General features: G+C 39.2%; 1 protein-coding gene across 1 annotated transcript in view; it reads left to right on the top strand.

Annotated features, from left to right (window-relative positions):
• PINX1 (PIN2 (TERF1) interacting telomerase inhibitor 1) overlaps positions 1-16,572 on the top strand; it is a 92,596-nt gene that overhangs the window by 5,628 nt on the left and 70,396 nt on the right. The window contains exons 2-4 of the mRNA XM_008526030.2: positions 1,253-1,362; positions 3,110-3,202; positions 5,180-5,258. Coding sequence (XP_008524252.1) covers positions 1,253-1,362; positions 3,110-3,202; positions 5,180-5,258 — 282 coding nt within the window. The remainder of the gene's footprint in view (positions 1-1,252; positions 1,363-3,109; positions 3,203-5,179; positions 5,259-16,572) is intronic.

Genomic DNA, 16,572 nt, shown 5'->3' with positions numbered 1-16,572 from the left:
ATAGTGAGGCGCTGTGCTTCCGTTGGTGCAGAATGTGAATGATAATGACGCTTGATCTCCAGATTTCTCATTTGGCCGTAATTTACTTTTGAGTTTTATATTCTTGTTCTGTGAACTTTTGAGATTCTGTACCTGCTGTGACTTTCCTTAAAACGACAATAAATTTGAGTTCATAACGGTCAGTTATTTACATGTATTTAAAAAAAAATGCTTACTTTGAAGAGACTCAAAGCATTTGCCTTAATTCAATTACGTTCCTTCCTTTCTTCCCATCTCCTTTTTTTGTCTCCTTCTTCCTTCCCACCTTCTTTCTTTCTCATTCATTCAGACGTTCATTCATATATTTACTGAGTGCTTGCTATGGGCAAAGTGTTTTTTACTTCTTGCAACGAAGCATAAGGAATAAGACACCATAGTGAGCAGTAGGAGATTATGGTCTAATAGGAAACATAGGAGATGGACATTAATAGTCGTAATACAGAAGAATGTAATTAAATGCCGGAAAAGAAGCAGATAATTTATTCTGGAAGTCCAGAGAAGGGGTCATATGGCCTGAGGGCATTTCATTGAGAAGGGATGATTTTTAGTATCCACAGGTCACGTGTGTGGAGGGTACAGTTGATTATCCCCAAGATCATAATGCCTGTTGTATATTGTGGATTAAGAATATAAGCTTTGATATCAGTAGGACCTTGGTTTGTATAGAGGCTCTGGTTTTTGCTTGGAGACTTTGGCACGTTTCTTTCTCTAAGCCTTAGATTTTCTCATCTGAAAAGGGGAGACAAGAGTATCTACCCTCATTGGGTTACTGTGAAAACTGAATCTAATAGTGTATGGATAGCATTTGACACATGATGTATGGCAACGACTATGCTGCTGCAGCTGCTGCTGATCGTGAGGATGATGCTGGTGCTGACAGGTGCTTTAAGTTGCTGCCTTTAGCTGAATGTGGAAGGCCTGAATGATGGTATATCCTGTCTCTTGATTTGTCACCTTTGGAGGAAATCTTTTTATTTTTATCTTATGAGGTCAGTTATTATGTTGAGAATACACAGTTGTTGGGGAAACCAGGATAATGATCCAATCTGATAACCTTCCATTGGCTGCTGAATCTGATATCTGCATCTAAGAAAACAAAATGTATGTGATGTTTTATGCAGGCATGTGTGTATGTATTAGATATGTGTGTATTTGTGTGGTGTTTTCCAGATTTGAAAGATAAATTGCTGATGAGATACTTTGTCATTTGCAGGTCGGCGGAAGCAGAAGTGGGCCGTGGATCCAAGAAACACTGCGTGGAGTAATGATGATTCCAAGTTTGGCCAGAGGATGCTAGAGAAGATGGGGTGGTCTAAAGGAAAGGTATTTTGGAAAACAGCAAAAGAAATTGGAGCCATGGAAAGAGATTACAAATCAAGAGAATACATCTTTCTTTGGAAACTGGGAGGAATTTATGTTTTGGATCAATAAGTGATTTTGGAGAAATAACTAAATTGTAGTGACCTTCTGATGATAAAGTTAGAATTCAACATGAATGTCAGCTGTCTTTGTTTATCATTTAACCTACTGTGATTAACATCTTTCATAGACAGTGTCTTTTAATTATTTGCTCTTGGAATCATACTTAACCAGAGTTTTATATTGCTAAGAGTAATATTCCCTTTTATAGCTAGACTACACATTTTCTCTTTTCCCTCACATTTCATTTGTTCCTGACTCAAATAGGATTTGTACTGATATCTCTACACTTAAATGGTTTTTGTCAAGGTCTTTTAACCATCTTGTTCCCAAATCCAATGGACCCTTTCTTGTGTTCACATTACGGAATTCTCTAGCAGCATTGGACATAATTAACTACTCCTTCCTTGAAATACTTCTGCCTTGCCTTCCACAGTACTTCCCTCTTTCCTGTTTTTTTCTTTCTACCTCACTGGCCACTCCTAAATTTGTTGCTGGCTCTTCCTCCTGCAGACTTTTGAGCTTTGGAGCTCTTTGGGGTCAGCCCCAGGCCCTCTTCTGTACCCTGCTCAGGTGAGCTCATTCAGTCCATCCTGGCTTTGAATTATCTAAGTTCTGAGAACTGTCACTTTTCTGTATCTAGTCCAGATCTGTCCTCTGAGCTCCAAATTTGTAAATTCATCAGCCTGATTGACATTTCTGCTTGAATAAGCATCTCAAGCTTATCATTTTTATGATATAACTCTTGATCCCCTCAAATATTTCTTTCTCAAGTTTTCCTCATTTTTGCAAATGGTACCCTGTCTGCCAGCCAGAAACCTGGGAGTCATGCTTGGTTCCTCCACCACTCTCACTTCCCACATCCCTGGTCATTATTCCTTTCTATCCAGGGCAGCCTTGTGCTTCAACCACTGCCATTGGTTGCCCTGATCACCACAACAGCCTCTCACCTGCTTCCCTGTTCTCCTTTATTTCCTTTTCTGGACCATTTGCCATATAACAGCCAGACTAATCTTTTAAGATACAGAAATTAGATCATGCATTCCATTACTTAAAAGATCAGTGGTTTCCTGTTGTTTTAAAAAAATGAAATCCAAATTCCTACCATAATTTCCAAGGTCCTGTGAGGTCTAGCCCCTTCATATCATCTTATTTTCTCTTCATTCACTTTGCTGGAGCCATCCTGGGTGCCTTTCAGGTTCTCCAGAACACCAAGCTCTTTGGGACACCTTACAAATGAGCGTTAATTGATGCAGCAGACTTGGAGTCCCTCTCTCCCCACTTCCTCAGTGTTGTTTTGTAAAATTATTTAATAGAGAGAGCCATGAACTTGTAATATTTCTGATGGACTTCTCTTAGTTTGTAGTAGTACTCTGTTTTTGTGCATCAGAAATAAGCACGTTCTCCTTAGTGTTTACATGAGCCTTAAATTTGGTCTCAAGTTGAAGAATTGGCATTCATTAATGTAAGTGCATCCTTGGTATTACAGACGTATCTTACAAGAATCCATTAAACTGTGTCCTCTTTGAGGGCATGGATAATGCCTCATTCCTAGATGTTTAGTAATTAATCAAATGATCGATGAGCAAAGAAAGAGGTAATTTCTATACCTGATAAAGATGCTAACTGTCTTTCTGTTTAATCTCCACAGGGTTTAGGGGCTCAGGAGCAAGGAGCCACAGATCATATTAAAGTTCAAGTTAAAAATAACCACCTGGGACTTGGAGCTACAATCAATAATGAAGTGAGCAACAGTGTCTGCTGGGGGTTTCCTTACATAGTTGACCTTTTCGTAAATATAAAAATTTTAATCCCACCAAATTAATTGACCAATTTTTAACTATTCAAGTGTGTATCATCCATGTTTTGGATAAGTAATGAGCCCATAGCTAAGTTGGCTGTTATCTTGTAACATGCTATCGCCTTGCCTTATTGTCCTTATGGGATTCTTTACTTGATTGTGCCTGAGAGACCCAAAGCAGTTTTATGGCTAAACTTTGCAAAAGTATTCTTTTTATAGAAATACTCATTTCAGTACAGATAAGAATTTTCATCTTTACATGTGTTCTAATATTTGGCTTATATTATTAAAAGTTGGTGGCATTTAGTTTCAGAAATACTACAAGAAAATGGCATTCTTTTCCTGTCGCATTGTCTGTTTCTGACTGTTGGTAGACAGCACTTGAATTTATTCACATTTCCTCTTCAACACTGACACCTTGAAAATGTGATGCTATAATTAAAAAATAATGGCGTACCATGCTTTTCATTTTCACTCTTGTTCACTTTAGAAGGTATCTAAGCTGAAAGCTTTGTTCTTAAATTTTTGCAGCCAACAGAATTCTGGTAGGAAATCTGGAGAATTACTTTAGGTAAACTGAATTAGTTTGATTAGCTCAAAGTTTGTGGACTAACAGCTAAACTTAAACGACTAAAGAAACAGTTTAATGTATACATATATCAAATCATCATCTAAAACAAATACAATGTTATAAGAGAAAAAATGCTATAGCTAGTATGTCAATTACATCTCAGTAAAGCTGGGGGAAAAATACTGTAACCATTGTCTGCTGACAAAATCCAAAAGTGACACTTGAAAACATTTGGAATTTCACACACTTACTAGATGAAATGTTTAGCATGATCCTCTGTATTTTTATCAATTAGTAAACAGACCTTGAATAATTTTTTTAAAAGTTTATGTAGGGGGCCGGGCGTGTGGCCGAGTGGTTAAGTCTGCATGCTCCGCTTTGGTGGCCCAGGGTTTCACTGGTGTGGATCCTGGGCCTGGACGTAGCACTGCTTGTCAGGCCACGTTGAGGTGGTGTCCCATGTGCCACAGCTAGAAGGACCCATAACTAAAAATATACAACTATGTACTTGGGGGATTTGGGGAGAAAAAGCAGAAAAAAAAAAAGATTGGGAACACTTGTTAGCTCAGGTGCCAATCTTTAAAAAAAAAATGTTTACATAAGGTTGGTCTTGAAGGCAGTTGTTGAGAGAGAGAGAATACAGATATACTTAATGTTTTAGGAGAAGCATTGCTCAGTAAACCTATTCACTATGCCTTAAACTTAGGCATCCTTTACAAAGTGTGTGTGAGGCAAATTCCTAAATTGAAACCTTGCTTCCCTCTGGTTTATGTTGTTTTAGACATGTTCATTCTCTTAAAGTCAGACGCTCTTTGTTGTAATGAACTTGTTAGCTGACCACCTTGCAAATGGGTGCTGATTGAGTGGGGAAACTTTGAATGCTTCCTCCTTCCTTGTAGAACTGGGATGGATGCGAGCAAATAGAATTGGGCAAGATATTTTCAACTCCTGTGAGCGAAGAAGAGAGCCCTAAGTCCATCACTGCTTTTTTCCTTTGACCTACATAATTCTCCCCTAGTAAGAAAAACATAATTATTTTATTTTGCATTATTTTAATATTTAGCACACAGGTTATGTGTTGATTATTTGGCTATTAGTTGACTGTTGATAAGTTATCCATATTTGAAATCAGGACGTAAGCTTCCAAGGAGCCCATTTTTAATACTGATAGATAAATTACATTTCAAATTTATATTATTTCTTCTTCATTCATATGTATAAAATATTTTGATGAAATGTTTAAAATTTTACATTAACTACCAGCTTTCCTTGCTTCCAAAATATATCTTATCTCAGTCAGTGTAGGTAGACAACAGGCTTGCCTCTAATTGATTTTTCGATATTTTCAGGACAACTGGATTGCTCATCAAGATGACTTTAACCAACTTCTGGCTGAACTGAATACTCGCCATGGGCAGGAAACGTCAGGTAGGGAAGCCTTTTCTTTTTATCTCTTGGGTTTGTGGAAGGCATAATATCAGTTTAAAGTATTTTTATCAACTCTTTTTGCTGTAAGCATCGTGTATCTGAAAGTTAATTGATTGAAGCTATTACGAATCCTCATTTCTGTTTACATTTTAATAGTGCTTTCATTGAACGGACCTTTAATCATAAGCAAAGACTTTTTTCCCAGTAAGAGTTTGAGAATGGCAAGATAAATCTATTCGGTTTACATCTCAAATAGGAAGTAATCTTTTCAGGGATCCTTAGCGTGACCAAAAAGATGTTTTTAAAATACAAAGCCAGAAATATCAAGTGGGACCATAAACTACCATCCAGTGAAGGCTAATAGAAAGCCCTTTCTATACTGATTCTGCCTAGTCAAATTTGTATTACCTTTTAATTTATGTAAGAGGTATATAATATTTGTTGCAAGGGCCTCAGTACTAGAAATTGTATTCCCAAGCTATTGGAACTAGAAGTGAAACAACTGAACTTTGGGCTTTCCATATGAAATTAACAGAAAGGTAGTACTGTTGGGGGGAAGGGCATGGATGGTATACTCCTCAAACTTGTGGGCCTTTGGTATGATTTTCGAGTTCAAAGGAAGTTTTTTGTCACATGGCTATTTGGAAGGCAAGGACATAACTTCACTTAATTCTGCGGGATGTTCATGAAGAAGTCTAGACTATTATTTCTTCTGCAAACATTTTTAAAAAAATTATAAAATACACATACAATAAAAATTACCATCTTAACCATTTTCAAGCATACAGTTCAGTGACATTAAGTACGTTCACATTGTCAGGCAGTCGTCACCACCATCCATCCACAGTGCTCTTCATCTTGTAAAGCTGAAACTCTGCCTCCATCAAACACTAACTCTCCCTTTCCCCCGCCCTCCAGCCCCAGAAAACCATGAGTCTACTCTGTCTCTATGCATTTGACTTCTCTAAGTACCTTGTATAAGTGGAGTCAATACAGTATTTGTCCTTTTGTGTATGGATTATTTCACATAACATAATGTCCTCAAGGTTCATCTATGTTGTGGCATTTCCTTCTTTTTAAGGCTGAATAATATTCCATTGTATGTATATAACACATTTTGTTTGTCTACTCATTCATTGATGGACATTGGGTTGTACCTCTGGGCTGTTGTGAATAATCCTGCTATGAACATGGGTGTTCAAGTCTCTCTTCAAGTCCCCACTTTCAAGTCTTTTGTGTATATACCTAGAAGTGGGATTACTGGATCATATAGTTATTCTATTTTTAACTTTTTGAGGAACCACCTTACTGTTTTCCGTAGTGGCTACACTGTTTTACATTCCCACCAATGCTGCACAAGAGTTCCAGTTTCTCCACATCCTTGCCAACACTTGTTATTTTCTGTTTTTTTGGTAGTAGCCATCCTAATAGGTGTGAAGTCATAGCTCATTGTAGTTTTGATTTGCATTTTCCTAATGATGGCTTATGTTGAGCATCTTTTCATGTACTTCTTGGCCATTTGTATGTCTGGAGAAACGTCTTTTCAAGTCTTTTGCCCATTTTTAAATTGGGTTGTATTTTTGTTGTTGAGTTATTCTGCAAACATTTTTATAAGAAATTTATTTCTATTCCTTGTGTACAGTGTTTGGCATGTAGTGAATAGTCAAGAGATGTTTGTTAAATTTAAAGAGAAAGAACTGTGGAATGAAATTAAAAATTAGACTTGAGTTCAGCAAACATTTATTGAACTGTGTTCTGGATACCAAGTTAGACTTGAGGATATTTAAACGTATGAGAACATAATCCCTGGTTGGGAGGTAACAAGCAGGATATGTTGGTCACGGTCTGGTAAAATTACTCTGCAGCCCTAACTGTGGGAAGATTTATTGCAGGGCTGCGTAAGGAATTGAGCCCAGAAGCATGCAGGGAAAGGTACTCTGTCTTTTCCCTAGTCAGATTGGACTTCTTGCTGGAATCTATAGCTTGGACAGTTTTCTTTGTCCACGGGATAACTGTTAGAACTATCCTAACAGTTCCGTGTGTAGTCCTACTATAAAGGATGGTAATTTGTTAGCCAAAGAAAAACATAAGGAAAATGTTTTGTGAAAACACTGACTGCATGGTATTAGGAAATGCAGGGTCTATGCACTCATAAAATTCAAGGACATTAGCCCTTACTAATTATAAACAAAAACATCTTTGTATTCAAGATCACAGTTGAACTCAGTAGAAATACAGAGATGAAGTCAACATGACCGTTTGAGACTGACAGGTTTTGAGTGAAGAAGTAATAGAGTGTACTGGTTTAGAGGTAAACATCAGAGCCAGCCTGCCTAGATTTGAATCCTGATTCTGACACTTACTACTTGTGTGACCGTGGGTAAATTACGGAACATCTTTGTTCCTTGGTTTCCTCTGGTGAAATGGAGCTAATAGGACCATCCTTAGAGGTGGTTGTGAGAATTAAATGTATTAATAGAACTAAAGTACTTTGAACACTGCTTAACACATAGCAGGTATTTAGTATTAGCTGCCATAGTCTTTATCATTATTATTATTTGCAGAGGTAGAACTCCAAAACAGACGATTTCCCCTGATTATTTTAGGAATTAGATACACTGCCACCGTGTAAGAGTGATGCTTTCGGATGAATGGATTTTGGCCTGATTCTTAGGCTATTCCTAGGTGTCATTAATGAAATCAAAGTGCTTTCTCCACAAATGAAAAAACAGAATGTGCTTGAGATAATGAACATCAATGAATAACCATGCTCAATGACAGCAAGATATAAAATAAAATTTGAAATCTCTATACCACTGATGGGTGATCTCCAATATTGTGAAGTAAAAAAGAGAAGATGAAAAACTGTGTGTGGCATGCATTTGTAGGGAAAAAGGTGGGAAATACTATGTGTGTGTGCTGAGGTGTGTGTGCACAGTGGCTCTCACCTGCGGGGGATTTTGGCAGTGTCTGGAGACGTTTTTGGTTGTCACAACTGAGGGTGGGGATGCTTCTTGCATCTCGCGGGTAGAGGACAAGGATGCTGCTAAATATCCTGCTGTGCACGGGACAGCCCCCAGCCACAAAGAATTGTCGGGCCCAAAATGTCAGTAGTGCTGAGGTTGATATACCTAAAATGTCTCTAGAATATCTCTTCTGTATATATTTTATATACACAGGATGTCTCCAGAAAAATACTTAAGAAACTGATAACAGTGATTGCCTCTAGGGAGGGGAGCTGAGTGACTGGGAAACAGGATGAGGGGAAAACTTAACTTTTACTACAGTTCCTTTCTGTCTTTAAAGTTTTGTACCCTGTGCATTATGTCCTACTCAAAAAATCATTGAAAAACTAACTTTAACACTTTGTCTTGACTCTATTTACCTCATTTACTGCTACTTCCTGATGCTTCTGCACTCCTTTACTGCCAAACTCCAGTTTTCTATGCAAACAGATTTCAATTCTCCTATTCTCTCTTTTTTTAAAACTTTTATCATTCCTTGAATCTCACCTGTTCTACTTAGTTTCTCAACCTCACAGCTGCCTCTTCTAGAGTTGACACACACTCAACGTGGAAAAAAAGGCCCAAATGTCAGACTTACCTCTCTGGATTTCCTTGTCCCTAATCCTGGCTTTCTAGTTCTTCACTGCTTTGTTAGTTCCACAGGAATAGCTTTGAGCAACCCCACCTCCCCCACCCCCATATTTTGTTCTGGTTTTCATAGCAAGAAATTGCTACAAAATTATGCAGTCAAAATTAGCCAGTCAACCATTACTGGAAGCAGAACTCTGCCAGACATTGCCAAATGTCCCCTGGACAAAATGCCCCTGGTTGAGAGCTACTGCTCTAGATTGATCTTTCTCTATCCATCCATGGACTCCTTTAGTCTGTTCTCAGCGTAACAACCAGAGTGATTCTTTTAAAGTGTGTAAGTCTGTCTGTGCTGCTCCTGCTCAGAACCTGCCCATTGCTTTCTCCTTTTCATTCAGAATAAAGGCCAAAATCCCTTCAGTGGGCTATGGCCTTATATAATAGGGGCGCTTTCCCTTTCTGACTTCATCTCCTGCCGCTGCCCTTCTTCCTAGTTCCATCTCAGCCACTCTGACCCCTGTGCTGGTTTGTGAATACATCAGGCCTGCTCCTGCCTTAGGGTTTTGCACTAGCGTCTCCCTCTCTAGAACGCTCTTCCCCCACATAGCTTCTGTGCACCTTCTCAACAAGGTCTACATCTGTTGCCAATTTAAAATTGCATTCTGTTCCATTTTTGAAAGTCAGTCAAAAATTGGTAAGTAATAGCAGCCTAAGGGTGTTATTTAGAAATATGGAGCAAGTAAAACCAGGAGAACTAGGTAAGAGTCTAGGGAGGGAGGGGCGGGGACTTGCTGTATTTGTGTTTTAGGAGCTTTGTTGAGATGCACCTCACATGCCATACAATTTACCCATCTGTAGTATACAGTTCAGTGGCCTTTAGTATATTCACAGAGTTGTCACCAGAACCAATTTTAAAACATTTCATCACCTCTAAAAGAAACTCTCTACCCAGTAGCAGTTATCTGCCTTATCCCCCTACCACCCTAGGCGACTGCTGGTTTACTTTCTGTCTCTAAAGACTTGCCTGTTCTGGACGTCTCTTATACACGGAATCGTACAACATGTAGTATTTTGTGACTGGTTGCTTTCACTTAGCTTAGTTTTCAAAGTTTGTTCTTGTTGTAGCATGCACCAGTACTTTATTCCTTTTTATTGCCAAGTAATATCCCATTGTGTGGCTATACCATGGTCTGTCCATTCATTAGTTGGTAGACATTTGGGTTGTTTCCACTTTTTGTCGATTATGAGTAATGCAGCTGTGAACACTGACATGTGAGTTTTGGTGTGGGCATATATTTTAATTTCTCGTGAGTATATACTTAGATTGGAATTGCTGGGTCACGTGCTAACTCTGTGTTTAACCTTTTGAGGAGCTACCAGACTGTGTTAAGCATCTATGCTGTTTTACATTCCCACCAGCAACGTGTGAGGGTTCTAACTCCTCTACGTTTTTGCCAACACTTATCATCTGTCTTTTTGATTATAGCCATGCTGGTGCGTATGAAGTGGTATCTACTCGTGGTTTTGATTTGTATTTCCATCATGGCTAATGATGTTGACCATTTTTTCATGTGATTATTGGCCATTTGTATGTCTTCTTTGGAGGAATATCTGTTCAGATCCTTTGCCCATTTTTTAATTGGATTATGTGTCTTTATTGTTGACTTGTAAAAATTTTTAATATATTCCAGGTGCAAGTCCCTTATCAGATATGTGACTTGCAAATATTTTCTCTAATTCTCTGAGTTGTCTTTTCACTTTCTTGATGGTATCCTTTGAAGACTAAGGATACAGAAATATATAAAAAGACTCATTTCCTTGTCTGAAGAAACTTAAAGTCTAGTGCAGAAATTTGAAATCTAGTGTGAGAAAAAGAAATGAGACAAACACCGAAATAACTTGATCCCCCAATTTTTTTAGTTCCTCAGTAATTGAAAGTGAGAGAGTAACAAAACTTTGGATAGTAGGGGATTTATTTGAAAATTTATCCAAATCTCTGTTTCCTAAGCTTTTTCTTTCCCATCAGATATTCATAAGGTTGCATTATTAATGACTGTAGCTGGCTTCTAGCACACATAGGCTTGGATATTGAGTGTACTGTTAGGTTTAGTAACAAAGTAGACATAGCTGAAGAAAGTCTAGAAAATAGACTAGAAGGCATTATCTGGATTGTAGCTGTGAAAGAGGACAAGATGGAAAATATGAAATAGAAGTTTAGATGGAGGATAAAGTGAGATCTAATATCTAATAAATGGTCAGCAGCACAAAGAAGAGAGAGAATGGAACAGAGGCAATATTTAAGGAGATAAGGGCTGAAGACTGTCTAGAACTGGTGATAAAACAAATCCATAGATTCGAAAATTTAATGATTCCAAGCAAATTACATTATAAAAAATCTTCCCTTGCAAACATAATAACAGATGTAACAACGTAGCATCATAGCAGAACATCATACACACCCATATACGCACACACCCCTCCACCCACACGCACACAAAAGAGAGAAGATTCTTAATGCAGCCGGAGAAAATATACTGATCATCTTCAAAGAAGCAATGGTTATGAATGAAAGCAGAGTTCTTAACAATGGGAGCCAAAAGACGTTGGAGTAATATATTGAGGGACACATAACTGGCAACCTAGAATTTTACATTCAGCAAATATATCTTTCAAGAAAGTAAATGGAATAAATTTTCAGAGAAAAAATGTTTACAACCAGTACACCCTCAATAAAGGAAATTTAGGATGTACTTCAGTCAGAAGGAAAGAATGCTTATAACATTATTTGCGGTATTCCCAAACTGACAGTAACCCAAATTTCCACCAATAATAGAACGGGTAACTAAACTGCCATGTTTGTAAATGCAAAGAAATGAAGTCTAGTTCCATGCCAGAGTACAGAGCAGGGGTCGGCAAACTTTTTCTGTAAAGGGCCTGATAGAAATATTTGCACATGATAGGGTCTCCGTCACAACTACTCAACTTGGCTGTTGGAGTGTGGAAGCAACAATAGACGATATATAAACAAATAGATGTGGCTATGTTCCCATAAAACTATTTACAAAAACAGGTGGCAGGCTGGATTTGGCCCACGGGCTGTAGTTCGTCCCCTGGTATAGAAGCGTCGCATTAACTTAACGTTGACTGAAAGAAGTGGAACACAAAGATAACATCCAGTAGGATTCCACTTACGTAAAACTTCACATGGCAGGCAAAAACCTCATATTTAGATATCATATTTGTGTGGTAGGATCTTTTTAAAACAAGGAGGTGATTACTTGACTATGAAAGTCACAATAGTGATTCTCTTTGGGGAGAGGAAGGGGTTTGGGATTGAGAAGGGGTCTTGGGGAACTTCTGGTGTGATATTAACGTTGTTTCTTGACCTAGTTGGTGTTACATAGGTATTTGTGAACATGATGTTTTATGCACTTTCTATGGCTGTTACCCCCACACCCCCAAATAAACGGTTAAAACCAAAACAAAAAGCAGAGGGGGGCTGGCCCCGTGGCCGAGTGGTTAAGTTTGCGCGCTCCGCTGCAGGCGGCCCAGTGTTTCGTCGGTTCGAATCCTGGGCGCGGACATGGCACTGCTCGTCAGACCACGCTGAGGCAGCGTCCCACATGCCACAACTAGAGGAACCCACAACGAAGAATACACAACTATGTACCGGGGGGGCTTTGGGGAGAAAAAGGAAAAAATAAACATCTTTAAAAAAAAAAAAAAAAAGCAGAGGGAAGTGTGGTTATCACAAAAATCAGGATAATGGTTACCATTAGGACAGTGGTTCTCAACTGAGGACAGCTTTGCCCCCATGGGACATTTGCCCATGTCCAGAGACATTTTTGGTTGTCACAGCTGGTGGTTTTTTACTGGCATCTAGTGGATAGAGGCCAGAGATGCAGCTAAACATCCTACAATGCACAGCACAGCTCTGTCCTGCCCTCCCCAAACAAATTATTATTCAGCCTAAAATGTCAATGGTTCAGAGGTTGAGAAACCCTCTTCCAGGAGGAAGCTTCACAGGGGTGCTGGATGCTTCTAGATAAAGGCGGTGTTCTGTTTTCTAATCCAGGAGCTAGTTGCAAGGGGGTTTGCTTGTAACTAACTGTGCAGACTTCACATATTCCTATGTGTGGTGGCATTTGTCACAACAAAAGAAATCTAGCAATTGCATGGGTCCCTTTCTGGTAGACTTAAGGTAAAGCACGGCAAGTGTAATGTGTGTCGGATGAAGCCTGTCACAAGGGTAGATGAGTAAGAGATGCAGTGATTGGAGGATCAGGGACCAACTTCTCCCTTAATGACTATCGGCTGTCTTTTTCTTTCCCCTACAGTTACAGTGTCAGACAGACTTGATGTGGCCTCTGCCATGACCACAGGTGTGGAGGCAGAAGCTTTTGAGTCTGGGGCTCTTTTCCGAGAGGCACCACACATTCGTTCTTGAACAGGGAAAGGTGTCGACTTGCACGCTGTGTGGTATCATGGCTTTCTCCTTGATGCGCTGAGTTAGAATACTGCATGCTTCTCAGGTCATGATAGGGTTACCAAGAAGTATCAGCTCCAAGACTCCATAAAGAAAGGAGCTGTGACATTCATTTTTCCAGATATAGAGAAGGGAAAACAGATTTTTGATCGGTTTGCTTTTGAGATTTGACAGTGATAGCTGGAAAGTTACTTTTTCCAATTTGCTGGTATCGTGATTTCTGTTTTCTAATGGACAATTGCCATTGTAGTAGTTAGGAAAACTGTGATTGGGCACAGGTCCACTTTGTCCTGTGATTGCCGAGGCTTCACACAGTCCCTGTAGTCAGGTCTTCCCCACATATTCCCCGAAGTGCTGTCCAGTGGAATGTTTCAAGTGACCCAGGGAACCCCGTATTATTTGTCAGGAAGGCAGTGCGTGCATAACAGATTCCACGTGGTGGTGCTGTGTCCTCACACAGCCCTGAGCACAGGTTCATCTGTGCAGGCTGCTTCTTTCTTTTCTGCATAAAACATAGAAGTATCTTAAATCATTGACAGCCTGTTACTAGTCTATAGATTAAGTTTCACCTCAAGACCACTAGAGGGTGCTAGTACCTATCTAGAGCTCAGTACAGTCCAAACCAGGCCTTGCTATCTGCCAATCCCAGTTTACTGAAAAGCCTTTAGAATATTCCTTTAAGGAAAAACCTGTCCACGGAATGGACCTGGAGAGCTAATAGATTATTCTTCTGCTGTGTCATCTTTGGTAAATACAGTATCTTCCTGCAAGGGAATTTTTGGTCATCTTACTTGTATAAAGCTGAAAAGTAGATGACACAATAACCTAGTAACGTATTTTTCTCCTATAATAATATTTTGAGTTCCTTAAGATTGCTTACCAAATTCACACGGTTTGCCTTTTAACTAAGCAGAGATTCCCTACTCTCCTCTTCATAGAATCTTGCAAAGATTCTGGAAATAACCCTTATTCCCTTGTGGGACACAAAGGTCAGTATATTCTTCAAAATTTCCTTTTTAAAAATTATCCTATCTCAGTTAGTTACTCCCTACCAGACTCAACTTAGCTTTAAGATTTAGGAACTTATCTCATGGTTTTAGGAAATGTTTGTTACTTGCGTCAGATATTTTGTCCTTATGACTTTAAGTATTTTTGGAAATAAACTGGAATGCTGATAGCCTGTCATCCACAAAGGTGTGGGTTAGTCCAGGGCTGTTCAGTATTTTTGCTCACATATCCCCTGAGGAAATTTTGAAAAATGGTATGCCCTGTCTCACATTTTTAGATCGACATCTATAATGTTTTCAATCACAACTTTAAATGGTTGCAAAGAATATAATTTCTGGCCTATTGAGAAATATTGGCATTTTAAAATAAAACCATTACACTGGTCTCAGATGTATCCGGTGGATGGTAGAGCCCAGAGCAATTTGATGCCCCTTGTCATCTATTTGGAAATACACAAACAAGTCCTTCTTTAACCATCAGGAATATTATATTTCATAGTTCCTTTGCCTCTGAAATATTTCCATTGCATATGCCCCATAATATTTTATGTTAATATATTTTTTTGCTTAAACTTTTTCAAATTCGTCACCCTATCATATTTCTCTGCCACAAAATACATGCAAATTTTTGGTTTATTTGCAGTAACCCCAAGCCTTTAAGTGTGAATATTTTTCCTTTGGATTAAGTTGTCATTATAACTGGTATATTACAGTTAATAAAATGAGGCAGTATCTTATAAATTTTGATAAATAATTATTAGAACAGTAAATCTTTTTGGAAATGCAGCTCCTGATGAGATAGATTGGTGTGGGAGGGCGCTGGTTTCGCTGCTTTGATTAAAGGATGCTCCTCTGGCACCACTGCTTTGGCTTGTCCCTTATTTGTCCCTGGTAAGAGGAGAGTTGTGCCTTTCCTTTGTAGAGTGGGAGGAGGACACATGGGAGAGGTGGGAAGAACCACACTGATGCATCTGCTCAGAGTCGGAGCAGCCTTAGGGAAGGGCACTCGAGGACAAGGGGATCAGCACTGGCTCCCCTAGGGCCTGTCCGTGCTCTGCTGTGCTTTTGCACGTCTGTGCTGGGAAGCTCCCCAGGTGGTTCTTCCATCCTCTGCAGTGTGAGAGCAGCTCTGTTAGGGACACAGTGTAGTGGTTAAGAATGTGGATGCCCACTCTTATCTGCCTGGGTTTGAGTCCCGTCATGGCTCCCTCCTGGATGTGCCTTTTTTAACCCCTCTGTGCTTCAGTGTCCTTCTGTGAAGTAAGTTTAATCATCGTAGCAGCTGCCTTATAGAGTGGTTGTAAGGTGAAATGCAAGAATGCGTAGAAAGCTCTTAGTCCAGCGCCTGGTACTTACTAAGCCTTCCGTTTATAGTAGTAACTTTAAGCTGGTAACTTGCTAGGTGATTTGTGTTTGGAACAGCAAAATTGAGAATGTTATGTGCCATTTTAGGTGTTTGGTAACAAAAAGAGCAGAAAAATTTACTAACGGGATGTCTTTGAAAAAAATCCCAAGCTATTCTTGGGAAGTGACTGAAGAAGAGGATGTTTCAAGTTGTTGGTATAATTAACCCATGCTAGGCGTTGTCTGAAAGCTTGAAACATCTGTCTTTACGTTGTTCAGAGTCTTACTATAGAATTCTCACTTTGCTTTTGAAATGACTAATTCCTGGAAGGGATTACAGGTAACTCACATGTTCAATGGACATATGCTTGTTTTGCTCCAGTATTAAGGTGAAAATTTCCATTTCTCCCCTTTCTCTAACCCCGTATCTCTATTTCTTTATGACGTAACAATAGGGAAATTCAGTCTCTCTTGTCCCTGAGATACCCTGTGTCTGTGGTACTCTACTACCCGAACTTGGCGAACAGATAAAGGTGAGGGATACAGGCAGCCAGTTACTGTCCCGGAATTGACTCTAATCCCGGACGTACTTGCCCTGATATTTCACACAGGGGACTACTTTCTGGCTCACATTTTCCTCTTTTGTCAGAGGAATAACCACATGAGTTATTTCTCAAGGATTTGTTTTTGTTGTCTTTGCCCTCAAAGGTGAGCCTCTAGTGAAACCTTGTGTCTGAGGCAGTGGCTCAGTGCCAGCTCTGTCCTTGACACTCTACCTGGTTATCATCTCTCATCTGCCTTTGGATTATCATTTAAGGTGTCTAACCTTTATTCGCTTTTTAAAAGAACTTTTTATTTTGAAACAATTATTGACTTACAGAAAT

This window comes from Equus przewalskii, chromosome 2, assembly GCF_037783145.1.
Source record: "Equus przewalskii isolate Varuska chromosome 2, EquPr2, whole genome shotgun sequence".
Classification (NCBI taxonomy): domain Eukaryota; kingdom Metazoa; phylum Chordata; class Mammalia; order Perissodactyla; family Equidae; genus Equus; species Equus przewalskii.
The sequence above is the reverse complement of the archived record's forward strand: the minus strand, read 5'-3'. Positions and strand labels throughout refer to the sequence as shown.